At 43.8% G+C, this 23,112-nt stretch overlaps 1 protein-coding gene across 9 annotated transcripts in view; it reads right to left on the minus strand.

The window, feature by feature from the left end:
• arb2a (ARB2 cotranscriptional regulator A) overlaps nt 1-23,112 on the minus strand; it is a 918,141-nt gene that overhangs the window by 401,194 nt on the left and 493,835 nt on the right. Inside the window, exon 11 of one of the 9 annotated variants that reach the window (XM_078565152.1) lies at nt 14,280-14,506. The exons of the other annotated variants lie outside the window; for them this stretch is intronic. Coding sequence (XP_078421278.1) covers nt 14,463-14,506 — 44 coding nt within the window. The 3' untranslated portion in view covers nt 14,280-14,462. Of the gene's footprint in view, nt 1-14,279; nt 14,507-23,112 lie in introns of those variants that run through there. 9 annotated transcript variants of the gene reach the window in all.

Genomic DNA, 23,112 nt, shown 5'->3' on the forward strand with positions numbered 1-23,112 from the left:
GTGGAGAGTATTCCATCACACTCCTAACTTGTGCCTTGTAGATGGCGGACAGGCTTTGGGGAGTCAGGAGGTGAGTTACTCACCGCAGGATTCCCAGCCTCTGACCTGATCTTGTAGCCATGATATTTACATGGGTAGGCCAGTTCAGTTTCTGGTCAATGGTAACCCCAGGATGTTGATAGTGGGGGATTCAGTGATGAAAATGTCATTCAATGTCAAGGGGAGATAGTTAGCTTCTCTCTTGTTGGAAATGGTCATTGCCTGGCACTTGTGTGGCATGAATTTTACTTGCCACTTGTCAGCCCAAACCTAAATGTTGCTCAGGTCTCGCTGCATATGGAACAGACTGCTTCAGTATCTGAGGAGTCGTGGGTGGTGCTGAACACTGTTCAATCATCAGAAAACATCCCTATTTCTGACCTTTTGATGGAGGTCATTGATGAAGCAGCTGAAGATGGTCAGCCTAGGACACTACCCTGAGGAAATCCTGCAGTGATGTCTTGGGACTGAGATGATTGATCTCTAATGACCACAACTATCTTCTTTTGTGCTTAGGTGTAACTCAAATCATTGAAGGCTTACCAATGATTCCCATTTACTCCAGCTTGGTTCCTTATTGCCATTCTCAGTCCAATGTTGACTTGATGTCAGGAGCCATCACTCTCACTCATCTCTTGAGTTCAGCTTCTTTGCCCATGTTTAGATTACAGATGTAATGAGTTCAGAAGCTGAGTGGCCCGGGCGGAACCTAAACTGAGCAACTGTGAGCAGGTTATGACTGAATAAGTGCCACTTGATAGCACCGTCGACGACACCTCCTATCACTTTGCAGACTGATTGGATGGGAATTGGCTGGGTTGGATTTGTCATGTTTTTTGTGGGCAGGACAAAGCTGGGCAATTTTCCACATCGCTGGGTAGATGCTAGTGTTGTAGATGAACTGGAACAGCTTTGATAGGGGCACAGAAGTCTTCAGTACCCTTGCCGGAATTTTGTCAAGGCCCATAGCCTTTGCAGTATTCAGTGCCTTCAGCCGATTCTTGATATCTCATGGGGTGAATCGAATTGGCTGAAGACTGGCATCTGTGATGTTGGGCCCCTCATGAGGAGGCCGAGATGGTTCATCCATCAGCTCTTCTGGCTGAAAATGGTTGCGAATGCTTTACCTTTGTCTTGGCACTGATGTGCTGGGCTCCCCCATCATTGAGGATGGGGATATTTGTACAGCCTCCTCCTCCAGTTAGTTGTTTAAGATATGGCAGAACTGCAGAGCTTAGATCTGATCCATTGGTTCTGCGATGACTTAGCTCTGTCTACTGCATGCTGCTTCCACTGTTTGGCATGCATGTAATCCTGTGTTGTAGCTTCACCAGGTTGACACCTCATTTTTAGGTATGCCTGGTACTGCTCCTGGCATGCCATCCTGCATTTTGCATTGAACCGGGTTGATCCCCGGCCTTTATGGTAATGGTCGGTGGGGGGATATGCCAGGCCATGAAGTTGCAAATTGTGGTTGTATACAATTCTACTGCTGCTGATAGCCCACAGCGCCTCCTGGATGCCTAGTTTTGACTTGCTAGATGTATTCGAAATCTATCGAATATAGCACGGTGGTAGTGCCACACAACACAATGGAGGGGATCCTCAATGTGTAGTTGGGGCTTTGTCTCCAAATGGAGTGCGCAGTGGTCACTCCTACCAATACTGTCATGGACAGATGCATTTGCGACAGGTAGATTGGTCAACGGCAAGTAGGCTTTTCCCCCCCCTATTGCTTGTTGCTGAGTAAGAGCCACTTGATAGCACTGTTGACGACATCTTCTCACCACCTGCCGCAGACCCAGTCTAGCAGCTATGTCCTTCAGGACTTAGCCAGCTTGGTTAGTAGTGGTGCTACCGAGTGGGAACAGTTTCTCACTATTTACCCTGTCCATGCCCCTCAGGATCTTAAATAACTCTATCAAGTCTCCTCTTAGCCTTCTTCTCTCCAAGGAAAACAGTCCCAACCTCTCCAATCTATCCTCATAGCTACAGTTCTTCATCCCTGGAAACATTCTTGTAAATCTCCTCTGTACTCTCTCCAATGGCTTCACATCCTTCCTCAAGTATGATGCCCAGAACTGGATGCAAGTACTCCAGGTGAGGCCTAGCTAATGTCTTCCACAAGCTCAACATGACCACCTTACTCTTGTACTCAATGCTCCTATTAATAAAGCCTAAGATACTATATGCTTTATTAACTGCTCCCTCAACATACCCTGCCATCTTCAACGACTTATGTACATATATACTGAGGTCCCTCTGTTCCTGCACCTCCTTTAGAGTACTCCTTTATTTTATTCTGAATCACCATATTCTTCCGACCAAACCTCACACTGCTCTGCATTGAACGTCATCTGCCACTTGTCTGCCTAATCCACTAACATGTCTGGGTCTTTTTGAAGTTCAAGACTATCCTCACCACAGCTGACAATGTTTCCAATCTTTGTATCATCTGCAAATTTTGAAATCATGCCCTGAACACCACAGTCTAGGTCATTAATATGTATCAGGAAGAGCAAGGGTCTCAACACTGAACCCTGGGGAACTCCACTACAAACATTCCTCCAATCTGAAAAACATTCATTTATCGCTATCTGTTTCTGTCACTCGGCCAATTTCTTATTCAAATGCCTACTTTTCCTTTCATTCCATGAGCTAGAATTTTGCTCACAAGTCTGTGTCGCTATGTCAAATGCCTTTTGAAAATCCATATACACCACATTAACAGTGTTGTCCTTATCAACACTCTCTGTTACCCCCTCAAAAAAACTCCAGCAAGTTAGTTAAACATGATTTTCCCTTAATGTATCCATGCTAACTTTCCTTAATTACCTTGCACTTACCTAAGTGATTTGATTTTGTCCCAAACTATAGTTTCCAGAAGTTTCCCTAACACTGAAGTCAAACTGACTGGTCTGTAGTTGCCGGCTTTGGATGGAATTTTCTGAGCCTGTTGGCAGTGGGCGTGTTTGGCGGCATGAGTGGACAATATGGCAAGAAGGCCAAAAATCGGTTTCACAACGTCATGAAAGCAGTTTGCAATCATCCGCTCTGCCCATCAATGGTGGGCAGCGTTTCCTGCCATCAGATGTTGGAAATTTCATTGTAATACATCTGCATATCATTATGAGTCCAGCTCACTGCAATCATCCCCCCAGGCTGGATCATCCGAGCACATGTGTTTCACAACTGTACCTAAGCGACGTGCACCTGGCAAGCTGCACTTTGCTCGGGACTTCAAGGTTTGTTTGCCTACCTTGCTTCGGGCAGCACTCGCGATCATCAGCGCCAGGCTTCGCAGACAGTACCACATCACTTTTATGGGAGCTCACAGGCACATCTCTACCTACCAGACCAATCATAAGGCTGGGGTGGCTTCCAATGACTGCAGGGCAAGGACTTGCTTGGGGAAGGGGGAGAAGTGGCCTCAGACAAGGAAAGAGGCTGCAGGGCAAGGCTGCACTAGGGAACGGGGGCATCCAGATGGTTTTTATGACAGTTGACAATGGTTTCATAGTTTCTATTACTGAAGTAGCTTTTAATTCCAGATTTATTAATTGAATCTAAATTCCACCAGCTGGCGTGGGGGGATTTCAACCCATTACCCCAGAGTATTTTCCTAGACCTCTGAATTGCTAGTCAGTGGCATTATCACTACACCACGGCCTCCCATGTGTGATCATACTCAGTGAATCATGCTGGTATCCTGCCAGCATCAAGATGCCTTCAATCTGCAACAGTCTTCTGCACCAGCTGCATTTCAGCAACTACAACAAACCAAAGATTGGGTACTGGGCGACAATGGCTGTCTGCTGATGTGGTGTCTATCTGATGACTTTAGTACACAACCCACACACATGTGCAGTATAAATACAATGAAAGCCATGCTGCCAAACAAAATGTATAGAGCAGATCATTCATGTGCCAGAACAATGCTTCCGCTACCTGATCAGCTTGGGATCAGCCCTACAGTTCAGCCCTTGTCACCAGTTATATGGCATGCAGCTGAGGAAAAGGAGCAGAAGGATGAGGGGGAGGGAGTTGAAGAGGAGGAGAAGAAAGTGGAGAAATGAAAGGGAGGAGGCAACCGACACAGCCACTTTTGTGACTGGACTGTCATGAAGAACTCATCCGTGTACAATACCAGTAGCCACAAGCCCAAATCCCCATTCACCAACAATCCCATAACTACTCAATGTTCTGTCACTAGCTATCACAGCATTCACTTGCCAACAATGTAAAAATAAACGCCAGCATAAAATAAACATTGTTATAAATGAAATCATGCCATATTGCATATAAGTCAACTAATCACCCTTGTGCATTCTCTTAGCGTCTGTCTTCTGATTGTCTTTGCTTATTCTATTACATACAAACATACGAATTAGGAGCAGGAGTGGGCCATTTGGCTCCTCGTGCCTGCTCTGCCATTCAATAGTATCGTATCTGATCTGATTGTGGCCTCAGCGTCACTTTCCTGCCTATCTCCGATAACCTTTGACCCCCTTGTTTGTCAAGAATCTATCTACTTCTGCCTTAAAAATATTCAATGAACGCTTTCTGGGGAAGTGTTCCTCAGAGTCACATCCCTCCTCACTCAGTCTGGTATTTTCTGCGTGTAACTCAATATTTTGCTCCAGTGTTTGTTCTAATTTTTCTTGTATACTGTGCTGTGTCACGTGCCTCCTGTTTCCAGCATGACTGATTGTACAGGACAGCAATACTCTCCTGCCAACAATCACTTTCTTTTTGCAACTTATCGACCCATTCCCGTCTTTACTTTTTATTCAGTTGAAAGGCACAGACATGCACCATAGGGCAACAGATTCTGGACCTACTTTAACTTTATTTTGCATTTCTGAAACCTCTTTAGAAAGCCTATCAAGAATACACCCATAATTCCTGTTACACTCATCTAATATCCCCAGAATATTTTTCACCCTCACTCTTCCCCAGAAAGCGTTCATTGAATATTTTTAAGGCAGAGGTAGATAGATTCTTGACTAACAAGGGAGTCGAAGGTTATCAGAGATAGGTAGGAAAGTGGCGCTGAGGCCACAATCAGATCAGACACAATATTATTGAAAGGCAGAGCAGGCTCGAGGAGCCAAATGGCCTACTCCTGCTCCTAATTCATATGTTTGTATGTAATAGGATAAGCAAAGACAATCAGAAGACAGGCACTAAGAGAATGCACAAGGGTGATTAGTTGACTTAGATGCAATATGGCATGATTTCATTTTTAACACTGTTTATTTTATGCTGGCGTTTATTTTTAACCCTGTTTTCTCTTTCAGACTATCAGTCGTTCCCTGTAATTCCCTGTATCTCAATGTCATTGTATACTCCTGGCTTTGCTTAGGAACTTCTCCATTTGCATTTAACTAAAACTGTTGCTTCTCAAGCCTATGATCTCAACCACTGTAATACCATCCTTAACACCACTTGTAAGATTTAGGTCTGGGAGCCACAGATTACCTAGACGTCAAGGCTACTTCAGTGGCTGTTGCGTGGCTGGTGGAAAGCTGCTGCTGGCTTTCAATAGATGAGACTGTAGATGGCCTTGGAGGACGAATAGCTCAGAGTCCAGTAGGCCCAGCTGTGAACTGCATCATCTCAGCATGAGTGGCAGCAGTCTGGGCTGGCTACCTGATAGTCAACAAGGGAGCTGGCACAGTGACAGTGGTAGGAGGACGAATAACATTTTTCTGAAAGGGAACAGCAAGTTTGTGTTCCATGAAGCCACTGTCACTCAGCCAGGGTCTCAGCAATCCTAGTAATCTGTTGGAGAATAAAGGACACTCTGCATGCCCATTTACACTGTAATCCACAGCCATGGTGGCAGCAGCCTGAACTTGCATGGCAGCAAGCTAACCTTGCAGGACTTCAGTCTGTGCTACCACTGCAGCATTTCTATGTTGGAAAGGATGGGCTCCAAGCTCTGCGCAAAGCCCTGTGCCAAGTTGGTGCTGGACTCCTCCATGATTGCTAACATTGACTGCAGGTTTCGCAAAATACCATGATGTGATTGGGAAGGTGGGCAACACTCCTGTTCCCCCTGCTCCTTCAAGGAAAGTAAATCCAAAGTTAAGAAAACCAACCTCTTTGGGTCTCTTTTGGCCTCTGCTTCTTTCTCTGCCAGCAACACTCAGGCCACCAGTTAAAACAGCAGCTGGGAGCAACTGAATTCATTATACATTTGCATATTTGAAGATAAAAGCAAAACACTGCGGATGCTGGAAATCCAAAACAAAAACAAAAATACCTGGAAAAACTCAGCAGGTCTGGCAGCATCTGCGGAGAGGAACACAGTTGAACTGCCAGACCTGCTGAGTTTTTCCAGGTATTTTTGTTTTTGTTTTGCATATTTGAAGATACCAGTTTCAGTTGGGTATCCTTGCCACCTGCTCAGAACAGCAGGTTAAAATAGAACACTGCAGGAGGGGAGCAAGACATTGGTGATTAAGTCTCCCAAATGATTTAAACCTGTCTACTAGCTGGGCGGGTTTAAAATCATTCCTTATGAAATTGCATTTGGCGGAAACTTGAAATACCATAAAATGTTTTCTAAAAGGTTAAATTTTGACAAACCAATACAACTTCACAAAAATCATAATTGGTCTTCCTCAAAAATGTGTGATTAATAAGTGATGTGTGACATGAATTTCGTACCTTACAGCAGACCTCATAATCATAAAAGCTGCCACTTGCAAAGCTTCTACCTTAATCATTTGAGGTCACAACATTAGAATAATATGCACCTTCATTTTTTATGGTAATAACAATATTAGCTGCAGATGTCCACTCTAGGTTTACAGAAAAGGTTCATTACCTTAGATACCTTCCAATTAATATGGTTTTAGAAGCAGTTTGATTATAATTACTGCAATACAGATACATTATACATAAGTAAATGACTGTTAATTCAAAACAAACAAAAAAAACCCAAGTGTGTTGCAGCAAACACTTTTTATCAGTTTGGCTCCTAATTCTAATTTTATGGTTACTTTTTATGGAGTGACACTAATATTAACTACATCAGAACAGATATGACTGGGTACTCAAAGACACTGTATTTATCTCTCATACAGAACAAAAAGCAAAATATCTTCGACAATAAAGTATAATTAATTTCAATTTCACAGATAATTATCTTGCCAAGACCAGAAGATGTAAGGATTTTAATGTGATCTAAAATAATACCAATTGCCTTTTAAGTGAACACTTCTGCATTCTAATTCAAAGAATCAAGATATTATTAATATTATCTTAAGTATGACAGCACAGTTTTAACTTTTAAACTTTTCTCCTTTAGTTTGCAATGATTATAGTTCAGTGATTGGGCCAGGATATTACTTTTATAAAGGAACAAGCAGAAAAAGATGAATAGAAAACACCATCTTGTATTTATATAGCATCTTTATCGTAAAGTGTTTCACAGGACTGTTACCAAACAAAATCTGACATAGAGCCACATAAGGAGATATTAGTGCAGATGGCCAAAAGCTTGGTCAAAGAGTTTTAAGCAATGTCTTAAAGAAGAAAACAAATGAAGAGAGGCAGAGAGATTTAGAGAGGGAATTTAAGAGCTTTGGGTCTTGGCAGCTGAAAGAACAGCTTCTAATGGTGGAGCAATTAAAATCAAGGATGTTCAAGAGTTCAGAATTGGACGAGAGGATGATATCTCAGAGAGTTGTAGGGTTGAAAGAGATTACCTAGATAGGGAGGGGCAACACCATAGAGGAATTTGAAAACAAGGATGAGAATTTTAAAATCAAGGTGTTATTTAATCAGGAGTCAATGTAGGTCAACAAGCAATGGGGTAATGGGCGAAATGGACTTGACATGAGTTAGCACACAGGTAGCAAAGATTTGGATTACCTCAAGTTGATGGGACGGTAGAGGTACCAAAGGCATGGATGATGGTTTCAGTAATCTAATACCAAGATTTCAAGGAACTGGCTTCAATGGTTTTCAATGGCTTCTGTGTCTTCAGCTGAACTCAGACATAAAACTAACTGAATAAATTAAATATGGAGGGATGCTTGGAGTTGCTGTGTAATAATTGTTGTCAATAGGCCAGGCAACACCACATGGATTGGGCCAACAATGCCCCATGGTCACAGCTAGTGGCTGAAACTGATGCCCATCTGCGATTGTAGCTATGCGATTGTACCCAGGAAACTAAAGCTTCTGCATGATGAAGCCAACTCACCCCATTTTTAACTGCCTTGCTGCGTTCCTGTTCATTTGTGATCTAAAATGGGATATATGTTTGGAACTGAAATTGACATGGAAGTTTTAGTTTGTTCTCAAAAATATAGTCATATATTGATTTCTAAATTATAGTACAGAACAAGGGGACCTTGTTTTCAGAGTAAAATTCATGTAATATAGCAGCATTCAAAGAAAATTATGAAGGTTACCATTACATGGTCAAGAAATTGCTTCACCTGTTTATCAAGTAAAACTAACACGAACAAGACCCTTACATTTGTTTTGCATCTTTAATGAGTAGATTTTTTTGAAGAGGTTAGTAATGATGGCCATTTTGAACAGGATGGGACCATGTCTGACTTGAGGCAAGGGTCATCAACCTGAAACTTTAACTCTGTTTCTCTTCACAGATGCTGCTTGATCTGCCGAGTACTTCCAGCATTTTCTGAGTTTATTTCATATTTTCAGCATCTGCAGCATTTCACTTTTGCATTCTGATCAAGCATGCTCCTCAGATGCATTGATGTTCCGTAAAACAAATGGCCACTTTTTATGACCTGTGTTCATGGCCCCTGAGGAAGTGCTGCATCCATTTCAACAACCTGCTGGATTACTCCATAAGACATCAGCTCAATGAGGTGGGCATCCACTTCTAAGTTCCAAAAGTGGTGAATATTACTGTGAGCTTGTGCAAGGATAAAGAGCATCACTCTCTTTTGGACTACAAATTACAAGTCGATTTGCTGTGAAACAAAATTAACAACAGATACCTGGATGTTGTGAATCAGGTATTGTAACAGGTCTCATGCACAATGGCTTCCATGAACCATAACATAGGCCAGAATTTTACATCCAGCGTGCGGGCTCGGCAGGAGCAGGCGGGGGTGGTCGGGAAGCCGACCGCGATCAGCTCCGCACTGCGATTTTACGCGGGTGGGTCAATTAAGGCCCACCCAGTGTAAGACGCAATAGTGGCAACAGCGAAAAGGGGCAGGTGGGGGCAGGAGCTCAATGTCCGCTGGGTCCAATGGCAACCCGACGGCCAATTCAAAAGTAACCATGGCAGCCATGCGGAAGCTGCCAGTGAAGCACTCGCAACTCGTGACGGAGCTCGTTACTGGTGAACACGGCAGGTGGGGGGGGAGCAGGTTGGTGGGGCAGTCGGCCCCACGTTTTTCTGATGAGGTGGCAGCACGGAGAGAGATCCTTGTCCCCAGGGACGGGAGGAGAAGGCCTCCCAACCTCACCAAAAATGCCTGGGAGGAGGTGGCATCCAGGGTGAGCTCCCATGATGTGATGAGGCGCACATGGGTGCAGTGCCATAAGTGGTTCAATGATCTCCTGCGATCGGGAATCTGTCGAGTACCGTGTTGGCATGGGTCACTTAGCACAGCAGTTAGGAGCTGCCCACACCGCCCCCCTTGGAGTATGAGTGGCAAATATCAATGATGCAGCAAATGGGCAAGGTGGTGAACCCTGGCTGCTTGGAATGGATGTCTTGTCGCTCCAGGGTCACAACTCGGCTGAGCCCTATGAGGTATTCCTCAGGTGGGGTTGACCAGGCTGCAATGGCAATGCAGGTACAGGGTGGACTAATCAATGCTCCACTGTCCTTTCAGGAGAAGACATCCCATAACAATGCCGAGAGGTTGTGGACTGGCGGTGGACCGCCCCACCTACTCATCCTAACTTAATATGAGCAGGAGGCCCTGGAGCTGGAGAGGCGCCATGCGTCTAGGTCAACCGGCCACGGTGAGGTTGGGATGCTATAGGGAGGTAAGAGTGCAGTGCACTGAGATCAGAATGTCTGTAATAGAAACCATTCCACTGTTGTCTCTAAATTGATGTGAGCCTCAAACATGGAATCCCCATTGATAATGGAAGACGAGGGCACCCTGATCTGGGTGCCAGGCATGCACAGTAACAGTGTAATTACTTCAACTAATGACACGTCCCTGTTCTTCCTTTCAGGCTCACCAGCAGCCCATCGGGGTGAGGAGCCTGAAGGCCCACCACTGACCCCAGAGGACAGCAACTATCACAACGCACCTGTGTCACACCCTCTCAGCCAAACAGGCACCAGCACAGATACCAGCACCTTGGTGGGCATTATATCGGCAGCTAGTATCTCCGTGCACATCAGTAAGGGTGCTTCACACTTGCTTGAGGTGCAGGCGGTGACAGAGAGTGCCCAGGACGCTGGCAGGCGGAGGACTGTTGGGGACCAGGAACTGCTCAGTCGGTGGCTGATGATGTGCCTCTGAAGTCGTCCCTGAGGCAGCAGATGCTGGAAGTCAGCAGGGTGTGCGGGAGGATCTGGCGGAGATATATGAGGGAATGCATGCCATGGTCTCCATTGTATAGGAGTCCCTGCGGACCATGAGCAATGCAATCACCCTCATGACCGAGCGCACTGCCTCCTCCAAGGAGAGGGTTGCAATTCTCATGGAGAGACTCCTCCAGGAGCTGTATCAGGGCTTCCTGGGGATTCGCTCCGACCTGCAAGCCCCCATATCGGCAATGACCTCAGGTGGTCGCTGTCAGTGTGGGAGATGGATTGGGCACCCAGCATCCAGTTAGGTGCCCATCCATCAAAGGTGAGCAGGGAGGTCCAAAGCGACGTTACGTTGGCACACAAGATGCTTGTTGTCTCTGCGAGCTCCTCTCAGGGTACTCCGGATGATGGCAGCTGCTCCTCTGCCCCTCTGCCAGTGACTGTGGCATCCGATGAGGCTGTGGCGATTGGGGAGATGCCAGCTGTGGCACTGGCCGCTCCCTCCCAGAGGGGGCCAGCACAGGCTCCACGGGCCAGAGGATGCCCGCCAAGGTCATCAATGCCAACAGGACAGCAGAGTGAGCAGGCTGTCTCCAATGCCAGTGCCAACGAGGGGGGAGCACCTAGACGTAGCACCCGCAAGCGAAAACTTAAAGCACCTTAAGCACAACATGGGCTTATCACTGGTGATACTTTTCCCCCCACTTTTACGTTAAATGTTATTTGGTGTGATAGATAACACCTCTTAATTTAATTTGTATTACGTATGCCAGGCACTACAGCATTAAATGTGTTTCTGTTCAACAAGCCTCTGGGTGCTTCATTAGTTCTGCAGGGGAAAGCCCTTGTCACCCAGCAGTCATCCATCTCGTCGGGCTGGAGCACTGAAGAGCCTTAGCACCTGGGAGTGTCTCAGGATGTAAGCGTTATGGGAGCTGCCTGGGTACCTTGCACAGACTTGCGGAATCTGCATCCTATGGGCACACGTTATCTGCACGTTCATGGAGTGGAATCCCTTCCTGTTGATGAAGGTATCCAGCTCACCCGCTGGCGCCTTGATGGCCACATGTGCACAGTTGATTGCACCCTGGCAGGGATTTTTAAATAGGGACAGAGAAGTCCAATTTTCTTCCAGTATCTTTTAATGCATGCCCATACATAGTACAACACAACCTAGCTATATGATGCATGGTCAGTTGCTCAGTCATAGGTTGGACAGAAGGCTGTGCACAGTATGTACTCCTTCTACATTTGTCCCTTTCTGTCACATTAGGGCTGGAACAGTAGTCTGACAGCACTACCAATTGCACAGAACAAGACAGAATCTCATTCCATCCTATTTCACCCTCACGAGCATTTTCAAACACTAGCTAAGCGAGTCACAGTGAGGATGAACAGAAACCTGCTGGCTGGATGGCCATAGGGATGCCATCAATTAATCCCTGTACAACAGGAAATGCAGTGGTGCAGTGAAATCAAATGGCTATGTCATGCTTCTGTCAGTGGGAAAGGAGATTAAAACTGCTGGCAATGTGAACAATGCATCAGTCAGTTCTTGGATACATTTATGGGCAATACATTGGTTGATCCCTTTGCCAACAGAAGGAAACTGATACATAAGATTGAGAAAAGTGGTCAATAGAGACTGATTGTCATTTCCATGTTGCTAATTGGCTACAGCGGACAGTAGAACTCTGCAACTACTTCCCTGCTGTCTTTACCAGGTATTTGTTTTAGGTCCTACCATTTTGCTGAAGCCATAATGGCAGATCCAGGTGTCACATCTCAGGCTGAAAGAACAACACTCCAAGTCACAGATATGACTGCAAGAACAACATAATTCACTCTGCCATGCTAACTAACTCCCTAACATGTGCTATCTCACCTTCAACAACTCCCATGTCAGGTGACCTCATATGCAATACAGGGTGCACCTTACAGTATCTCAATACCATATAATATCTAGCGTTCGGCGTACACCCTTTTTGTTTTGAACATAATCACAACACATAAAGCTTCACAAGTCGGCACAATCTTTGTATCAAGATTCGCTGTTTTTCAATTTGAAATCACATTATTTTAAATCACAAATTATTGCTCCAAACTGATTTCCACTTCATGTTCTGTTGCTAAATCACACAAAACCTTTGTATCGCTTTGGTGACCTCCTTTTGCGTCATGATCTGCCTATTGTCTCAGGAACTATGGTTATCGCATCAGGGTTAGGAGGTGCTGTCATCCCTGCTGGAGCCAATAGTTTTTCCTCTGGACAGCAAGCTGTCTCTCTGCCATCAGCATTCCTGGCTTGGACCTTTGGATTGCTGGATGTCAGCTTCGCCTCAGCCCCTACATCTGGTTCACCTGCTGCTGTGTCTTTGTCCATGATACTTTTTTGATGCATGAAGAATTTCTGTCATACAGTACTCCTTCTGATGACCGCAAAGCATACTGTTTCCCTTCTTGGTGATGACAGTGTACAGCTTGGGGTAAAATGGTGTATCCATTCTTACTTGGATTCCCCTGTCTCAGTAGTGCTTCATCACCTGGCATCACATCAAACTGTCTTGCTCCCCTTCTGTGGTTTGCATAAAACTTTTTCTCACCATCATGAATTCGGACCTCCTGATCAACACCAAAGTCCCTCAGCTCTGGCATCTTGGTGCATATTTTGCATCCAATCAGCAGTTTAGCAGGGCTCTTTCCTGTCATAGTTTGTGGAGTTGCTCTATACATGGCCACATATGACAGAAATGCTTCCTTCCAATTTTTGCCCTCAGTCTGAGCAATCCTCATCCAATTCTGTAAAGATTGATTTTGTTGTTCCACTTCCACATTTGCCTGTGGCCATTTAGAGATTACTCTGTGATGGTGAATGCATGTGAGTTGCATGTAATCTGCAAAGGTCTGTGAAATGAATTGTGGCCCATTGTCTGAATATAGAATGACTGGTAGACCGTGCCTTGCAAATATTTAAGTCACTGCAGACCCCATTTCTCTGCTGTTGTAGACTTCATCACACCATACTCACAGTAATGGCTGTAGTAGTCACTCACCATTAGCATGGACTCTCCATATGGAAGTGGAATTAAGAAGTTAACTGCTACATTCTCCCATAGTCCAACAGGTAGCAGTGTGCAACATACTAGTCTTGGTAGATTGTCAGCTGACAAGGTGACATCCATGACACGTTTGGACAAACTGCTCCACATCTTTCTCCATCCCTGGCCTCCATACTTTGGTTCGTAAATTTTGCTTAGTACCAATCACTCCAAAGTGACCCTCATGAGCTAGTATCACCAGACTGGGCCTAGGCTTTGGTGGCATTACAAGTCTGCTGCCTCGGAGAACACATTCCCCAATTGTGCGCAGTTTATCTCATATAGCGATGTACGCCTTGAATGGGCAATTCTCCCAGTTTCCAGCTTAGATTCTCTGTCTGGTATAATTCAATTCTGGATCTTTGCGACTCTTTTCAATCTCTCTAGTTATCATTGCTCTGGGTGTAGCATGCACTGCCACAAACCACATGAGTGACTCTGCTTCCTTCTCCAGTGAGGATCTGTATGTTTGAACCTCCATCAATAGTCGTGACAGTGGGTCAGCAATGTTCATCTTTCCAGCAATGTAAATCACCTGGCACTTGTACCGCTGGAGTCTCAAAACCCATCTTTCAATTTGGGAACATGGTTTGGATCTGGGAAAATAAATAATCTCTAATGGCTTTTGATCCTTCACAAATTCAAATTCAATGCCTAACAAGTATGCAGGGAAACTTTCACATGTCCACACCAATCCCAAAGCCTCTTTCTCCATCTGAGAATGTCTCCTCTCCACATCTGTCAAGATCTGCTCGCATAGGCAATGATTCTTGGGCGTTCAGCATGCATCTCACCAGCACTGCTCAGAAGAGGCTCACCATTCTCCTCAATCATGACAAATTCTGTCTCCACATTCTGATCCCAGCTCTCACATCTGCAATGAAGCATGCAAAAGTTTGAAGTGAGGTTTTAAGTATGTAAGGATAGAGCTTTTTGACACATTTTTCGAAATATGCATTTGATTCTCTTTGCTTCAGTTCCTCTTGCAATGCTCTGTTGATGACATTACTGTCACTGCCTGAATCTACAGTAATGCTCACTTTAACACCACCAATAATCACTGGAACTTTCTTGTGGTTGCTCCGAATGACAGAAAACATGTATCCATGATTGCAATTTGTGTCCTCACTCTCTGCATCTTCTTCAGCTCGTCTCACAGTTGTGCTACTTTCATCTCTCTTTCCTTTACGTGACTTGCCAGGCTTCCCTCTCTCTTCAGATTTGCTTCTGCACTTCTTGGCAAAATGGTCTTTGCCCCCATATTTTCTGCATAGTCCATCCACTGCTTCCAAGGCAGCAGTCATTTTCAAAGTATCGTCCAATGTTAAGTCACCTCCTCTTTCCAGCAGCTTATCCAACTTGCAATGTTGGACTACCTGATCCATTATCTGGTTATTCAGATCTGTTGTAACATAATTGCATCCATCTGATGCCTGCCTCAAATGGGTTACAAATTGTGTTACTATTTCCCCCTCTTTCTGTCTCATCTGACGGAAAACATGTCTTTGGAATGTGGCATTTGGTGTCACCGCATAATGGTCCTTCAAAGCTTTCACTGCATGTTCATAATCTGCCTTTTGTCCCTTGTCAGGTAATGTCTTGAAAGTCTCCCTCACCAAAGCACTCACATTGAACAACAATAAGGCCCGTCGCTATGCTTCCTGCACCAATGTCACCCCATCCAAAAACAGACTATAACTGTCAGCATATGCTTCGAACTCCTCCAGCCACACTTTCCATTTCACGCTGATGATCCTAGCATCACCCGCCAGATCAAACAGATCAATTCCCCAGACTGCAAACATATCAGCTCCAGCAAATGCCATGACACAATCCTAAATAGCTCCATAATAATTCTCGTTGCCAATGTCACATCTCAGGCTGAAAGAACAATACTCAAAGTCACAGATTTAACTGCAAGAACAACATCACTTAATCTGCCATGCTGGCTAATTCCCTAACATGTGCTTTCTGACCTTCAGACCCTCAGGTTAGGTGACCCCATATGTAGTACAGAGTGCGCCTTACAGTATCTTATCCAAGTACCGTATTGTATCTAATATCAAGTCCACACACACAATCAGCTATCATCATGACACCAAGTATTTTTGTTTACTTTTTATAGCTTCAACCATAAACTAGTGTTTGGGTTGCTTTAAAAGAAACTCCTCTTTAACTTAAGATTGACCTTCAACCAACACAGAATTTTGTAGCTTACAGTTATAAGCCTGTTAATTTTTGATGTACAGTAAGTTTGCCTTCTACAGCTCCCTTATCATTTTCCCCTTATGATCTTCCTGTTTTGTTGAACTCTTGTAAATGCTTCAACAACAAATAGCTTTTCAGTAATTTTGTAAACAATATTCAGCAGCTTTTGTTTCTGCATAAACTTTCTTTATGTATTCTAGAAAACAAAAATAATCAGCAATAAAAAGCCACTGATTTTTAAAAAGTATTTATTTGCAAAGTGATTCTCTTTACGCCCCTTTCAGTGGGCATGTTAAGTGCAACACAATCCCATCCTAAGATGATGGAGGATGTGTAAAGGGTCAGTTCCATTTATTAGCATTTTAGAGCCAGGAGATTAGCTGGAAGACTGTATGCACTAGTGATCTAACAAGATGTATCCCCCACCTTATGCCAATCTGAAAATCTGTTCCATTATTGCCTTTCAGTGCACTACTACAATCTTTATGTATCTTTGCATATTACCATACAGTCACTGCACAACACTACAGTGTAAAAAAAATCATACAGTTTGGTTGTTATAACTCGTCTTCCCCTTTTTATTTCCTTTTTCTGACATTACTTTATTCCTGTTTCATAAGATCAATTAGTAACATTGGGCAGGATCTTCCCCCCCATTCGGGGGGTTGTGTGGGAACGAGTGCGAGTGGGTGGCCCACCCAGTGTGACATGCGCCAGGAAGCACAATGCGCTCTCGGTGCGGGTGGCGGGGGGGATTCCCTGAGTCAGGAGTGCCCTCTTTCGCACATGTGCGCGAAAGAGCGCACATATCTCCCTGATGTAAAGTGCGGCCTCGGGGAGATCGGCTCAGGTTTCAAACATTGAATAAAGATGAGAAAAAAAATTATTGACATGTCCCCTCATGTGACACTGTTACATGAGCTGGGACATGTCCATTAGTTTTATTTAAAAATTTCTGGAACATTTTAAATCCCTCATGAAACCTCATCCCGCCCGTGGATGAGGTTTCATGTTTTTTCTGAAGGCCGCCCGGGTTCTTTGCCTGCTCGGCAACCTTAAGGTTGGACGGGCAGGTCCATTAAGTGTTTTAATTACTTTATGAATGGCTTTTTGTGGCCGACCTGAAAATCTAAATGATGTGGGGTGACATCAGGATGCCCGCCTGACGTCACCCCGCATCATTTTACGCGTTGGCGAGCAGGCCTCGCCCCCCCAGCTCGCCGACCTAAAAATTCTCCCCATTAAGTTATCGATTAGTAACATTAATTTGGGCTAGGATTAAGAACAAGAGTGACAACTGAAGCAATTCAATGTAACAAAATGAAAGAACTGTGGTAACTTTCATTTTCACTGTCTGGGCAGTAATCTGAAAAAACAGATCACCATTCCTTTGCAAAAGATACCTGATTTTTTTTTCGATTGATTTCAACGGGATGAAAACTGGATGGGTTCTAACGGCAACCCACTCTGTCAAATTACTGCCCGGGCAGAGGTGAAAACCTACCCCAGTTGAGGACACATTTTAACCATCAATAACTGCACTAATTAAAAATTTAACTGACAAGTGTGAAAAATGTATCAGATGAATGAAAAGCAACATGTAATAAATACATTAAGTTAGCAGTCTAAAAATACAGGTATCATTAGCTTAACCCTTCAATGCATTGCATCGAAACCATTATCAAAGCAACTGTTGTAATGAAAGAAGCTTGATAGAATGCTTTTCAATATTTTACAAGATCATAAGTTGGCCTAATTCCTTCCACAAATCATATGCAACCTGCCACATCAAGGATTCAACTCAATTTTTAAAAGTTTGAAAAGGGAAAGTTCTACAGAATTTGTTCTGATCCTTTGGTATCTGCCAATTTAGGGTTATTGTGGTGGTGGGGTTTCCAAAACTACCTTCCTTCATTCCTGGCAAAGTCTTCATTGGAATGGGCTGAAGAATGGCAAATCCATGGGGCTATCTATGAAATCCATGTGGTCTTGAGATGGCATTTCACTGCTTGTGAGTTCCAGTGCTAAGCATGCTGGAAATTGTGGGGTTAGCTTATTTACATAGTAATTGACATTTAAGCAGTAAAACTGTGTAAAACAGGATGAATACACTAGTAGGTGCGAAGACATGTTTCAGGTTTTAAAAGCCTGTAGCAAGTGAAAAGAGCAGCAGAAAACTGAAGGAGCAACAGGTAACTAGTTATAACTCTTTACAATTTGGATTTTCCGAAAGCTCTTGTCTCAAAAGGGAATTTCTGCATTCTTACAAGGTACATGAAGGGGGAACTTAACCAGGCCTTTGGAGGCTGCTTTTGAGGCGGGGGAGAGAACAGATTTTGAGAAAAATGCATCGTTTTGGTTCTCTGACATGTTCCCGCCTCCTACCAATTTTCCTAGAGGTGGCTTCTGTGCAATAACGGCAACCCGTTTGGCAGCGGCGGGAAGCCAATTAAGCTCATTAAATGGGCAATTAGTAACAAATCTCCAAGGGCAATGCAATTTTGATAGCATTGCATGGGCCCCACTCTGTGTTAAAACTTCTGCTACTTGAATTCACATAGCAGGGGATCAGAGCAACATAAAAATCAGATGCAATCTGACTGTTTAATTGAGTAAACTGCAAGCCTGAGGGCAGCGGCTTGCCATTGCAAGAACAGCTCCTGGAGAATCCTCTTGCAGGCAGTGTTTGGGGTTCAGAGATGGCTGCCGCTTCCCTAAGGTTTCTCAAGTCATGGAGTCATAATGGCATGATGCCATTATGCTGGTTTAATGTTGATGCTGGTTTTGTAGAGCAACCCAGTCAGTTCAATTTTTTTTTATTCATTCATAGGATGTGGGCATCACTGGCAAGCCAGCATTTATTACCCATCCCTAGTTGCCCTAGCTCAGAGTGCATTTAAGAGTCAACTACATTGCTGTGGGTTTGGCATCACATGTAGGCCAGACCAGGTAAGGATGGCAGATTTCCTCTCCTAAAGGGCATTAGTGAACCAGATGGGTTTTACAACAGTCAACAATGGTTTCAAATTCCACCACGTGGTGGGATTCAAATCCAGGTCCCCAGAGCATTACCCTGGGTCTCTGGATTACTAGTCCAATGACAATACCATTACACCATCGTCATCACCTCCCCAACCCCATTGTCCTGCAAGTTCATTTCCCTCAATCCAATTTCCTTTTGAAATCATTGGTCTCTCTGCTTCCACAACCCTCGTAGGCAGTGAGTTCCAGGTCATTACCACACTGTGTAAAAAAAGTTCTTCCTCACATCTTCCCAGTATCTCTTGCCCAAAACCTTAAATTTGTGTCCCAAATGGGAACAGCTTTTCTTTGTCCACCTTATCTAAACCTGCCATAATCTTGTACACATGAATTAAATCTCCTCACAACCTCCTTTACTCCAAGAACAACCCAGCTTCTCCAGCCTAACATTGTGGCTAAAATCCCACATCACTGGAATCATTCTGGCAAATCGCCTCTGCACCCTCACATCCTTCCTAAAGCATGGTGACCAGAACTAGACACAGTGCTCTCATTGTAACTTAACCAGTGCTTTATAAAGGTTCCATATAACTTCTCTGCTTTTGTACTTAATATCTCTATCTATGAAGCCCAAGATCCCATATGCTTTGCTAATTTCTCTTTCAATGTGTCCTTCTACCTTCAAAGGTCTATGCACATGAACCCCTAGGTCCCTCTGTCCCTGCACACTCTTTGGAACTGTGGAATGAAGGGCAGCATCTTCCGGTCGGTGAGCAGGGATGGGGCCCACTCGCCGACGTGCAAAATGATGCAGGGATACATTGTGCATGTGTCCCGACGTCACCCCGAGTCATTTTGATTTTCAGTTTGATTTGCAAATCGGCTGTGCGCCCGCTGAACTGTCAACGGCCTATTAAGGCTATTAAAAGACTAATTAAGATGATTAATGGACCTGCCCATCCGACCTTAAGGTTGGCGGGCAGGCTGGGAGCCCAGGCGGGCTTTGGAAAAAACATGAAACCTCATCCACAGGCGGGATAAGGTTTCATAAGGGTATTTCAATTTTTATGAAATGTTTCAATTAAAGTTATGGACATGTCCCAACTCATGTGACAGTGTCCCATTAGGGGACATGGCAGGGAAATTTTTTTATCACCTTTATTTGAAGTTTTCAATCGGAACCAATCTCCTTGAGGCAGCACTTTGCCTCAGGGAAATCTGTGCGCACTTTTGCACCCATGAGAGCTCAAATGATTATCTTAAATTGTTTGCTGGTATAGCTATTAGCGCACTCAGAATTGTTTAGCAAGTGCTGTCCAATTGTGAATCACATCTAACAGTAGGCATTTTGTTTTCAGTTTTGCAAGTGTGCATTTCATGAGTAGGGTCTGTACTCTGTGTATTACAAACAGCCGGGGAACACTTTGATTCGATTAGCCAATCATCGGTGTGTACTGCCTATGTACCTGGCATCGCACTAGCACTGAAATTCAAACATGAGTTGTATGGTAGGCAGAACATCATTTTGGACTGACAGCAGCATTCTATTAGCGGAAAATGCCAATTCAGTTACTACTGCATAGTAGCAGGATGAAATGGCTTGCTTAACCTGTTTGTTCAAATTTTCGTGATAGGCAGAGTACAGACCATACTTAACCAGCCTTTGATTGCTTTATCAAAAACAAAATGTCTACAGTTAGATGTGATTTTGTGATTGGGCAGCATTTATTGAACAATCCTGAGTGTGCTATTAAGCTACACTAACAAGCAATTTAAGGTTATCAGTCAAGCTCGTAATATGCCTCATTTACGCCTGCTAAAAGCGACATACATTCCTATGCAGGTCCCGTTCTCTGCAAACAAAAGAAATGTGTACAAACCTTGCATCTTTTTGAATTCCCGGAAGCATGGAGAGCCTATAATTTTCCATTGCTTTCTCCAAGACAATGCCTCTGCCAATCAGAGTTGACCTGCCAAATAAAATGAGCCCCCTCCCCCATTTCACCTGTTGTATACAATTTGGCATCCTTGCATTTGTCCTGATGTGTGCAAGACAAAAAGCTTCCACAACATGTCTTTCTTTTCAGCAATATTCAATGCAGTTTCTGTAGGAGTTGATTTCTGGTAAAGCACCTGGCTTCAAGTAAATGATCATATGAACAAGTTGTCTGGGTGACAAACAATAGAAAAGGGATCAACGAGAAGATAATTATAGGGGTGATAGATTGTGGGTGTGGTTCTGTTCCAAGCAGTTGTTTTGGTGTTGAGAACAGTCTGCTGCAGAACAGGGAACATCTTCTTCCAGCACTGTTCATTTGATATTCCGTATGCTGGCTAAAAGAGTTTAAAACTCTTGTTAACTGAAGGGCTCCTAGCAGTGAGTTGAACTTATAGAGATAGCCAAGCTGAGAAGAAAGAGAGAGAGTCTTAGATGCAAGACTCCAGAGTTAAAGAATAGTAGAACCAGGAGAGTTCTGACGGAGGGGGCTATGCATACGACTCTAACGACATCTGTGTTGAACTGGGAGTCCACAAGCATGAGATGGTTGGAGAAGATTTAAAGGGAAAACCTTGCTGGAAGTAAGCAGAAGTCCCAAGAAATCTCAGCCCTTATATGAATCTTCAAAGCAGTACTCAGACCAAGTGGTTAATCTTCCAATTTTGGGTAAGTACCTGACTTGAGTTTATTGGGGTGTAAGTCAAATGGTGTAGGAGGAAAGTTGAGTTAGGAAGTTCGCTTTAAAGTTCATTCTAATTTTAATACCTTTAATATAACTGACTATTTAAGAAAGAGTGTGGTTATTATTATTCATGTTCTTTGATTTTTGCATTTGTAAAATTCTTTTGATTTAAATCATGAACCTTTGTTTCATTCTCTTAGTAAATACCTGGGCTTTGGATTCTATAAAATAAATAAACACGTTACTGTTCTCCATCGAGATCATGTGGAGCCATGTGGGAAGAGGTAGCATTGGCAGAGTGCAATCTCTCTCACTTTAGGAACAGCAGACCTGTGCAAGCAATAAGTTCAATGACCTAATGAGGCAGGCAAGAAGAGAGTTGTCACTGTCTTCCTTTTCTCTTGGGCACACACTCCAGATCTCTAGCTCTTCAACTTGAAATTTGTGTGGCCTTCTCTCGTCACAAAATTTACTTGCATGCTTATTTCTTAAAAATATAGTAAATTCATTAACAGGTTAGCCTTCACCTAATGCACACAATCTTGTTTCTGGAAAACCAGCTCATAATGTCTGTGAAAGTCAGGTGACTCAAAGCAACACTGCAGATATAAAAGAGTTAATCCTGTACAAGAAACAAGCAATCAAGCTCCTGGGGAGACACTCAGCTCTCACTGTGGGAGATGGAGAGACAAATGAGTCAGTGAAATGAGCTGGTGCAAATCTTGATACTTACCAGCTGCAGCACTTTAAACCATCAAGCTAGCAGAAAACTTTGACCTTTCACTGTTTCCTCAATTTCTCTGGATGCCATTCACACCTTCTTACTTTGTGTGCTCTTTACTGCAGCCCTAGTACAAAAACTATGAGTGGTGGAAGATGATGATGAAGAGTTACTTGATCTGTATCTTGCTTCATGTGCCTCTTCCTCAGCCTCTTCTATATGATTCCAACCTCTGTTATCACTCACTTTTTCAATTTCATGCAGCAGCTCAAATACATTCACCCATGGTAATGCAGGCCGTGAGGAAGTAGTACTATGTGATTCAGAGCTCCAGTGAGCAGGAGGAGTGGGAGTATTTGAAGACACATCCATTGTCCAATGGAGATTCTGATCCATTGCCCTTGGCTGCAAGATCAGTTGACTAAGATCTTATGAACCTCTGAAAGAAAGGATGTTTGAGGAATATAAACCAATGTGCAAACATTGAAGTCACTTCAGGATTTGCAGCAAATGACGGGTATGACTCCCAAGTTTGCAGCCCCCATATAGGTTAAGATTATGACAGCAATTATCACATTGCAGATATCAATGCAAGATGTGGAACTGTCATTGTAGTCTATGACTGCTCCAACTCAAAAAATGGGCCAGAGCAAGTCGGTGCCTCCTCATCCACAGAAACACAGACTGCAGCTGAAGTCATGGGGAAAAAATTAAAAACACACAGAAATGTTGCTGACTTTGAGACATGTGCTGGTAATTGGTTGGGTGGTAGAACATAGAGAGCAGCAATAGAAGGAATGCTCTGTGATTGCAACGATATGAAAAGTAATGTTCCCCAGGGATCTTTACGGGAGTTTCAGATTTTCACTATATATAGGTTAATGACTT

Source organism: Cetorhinus maximus, chromosome 2, assembly GCF_964194155.1.
Source record: "Cetorhinus maximus chromosome 2, sCetMax3.hap1.1, whole genome shotgun sequence".
Taxonomy (NCBI): Eukaryota; Metazoa; Chordata; class Chondrichthyes; order Lamniformes; family Cetorhinidae; genus Cetorhinus; species Cetorhinus maximus.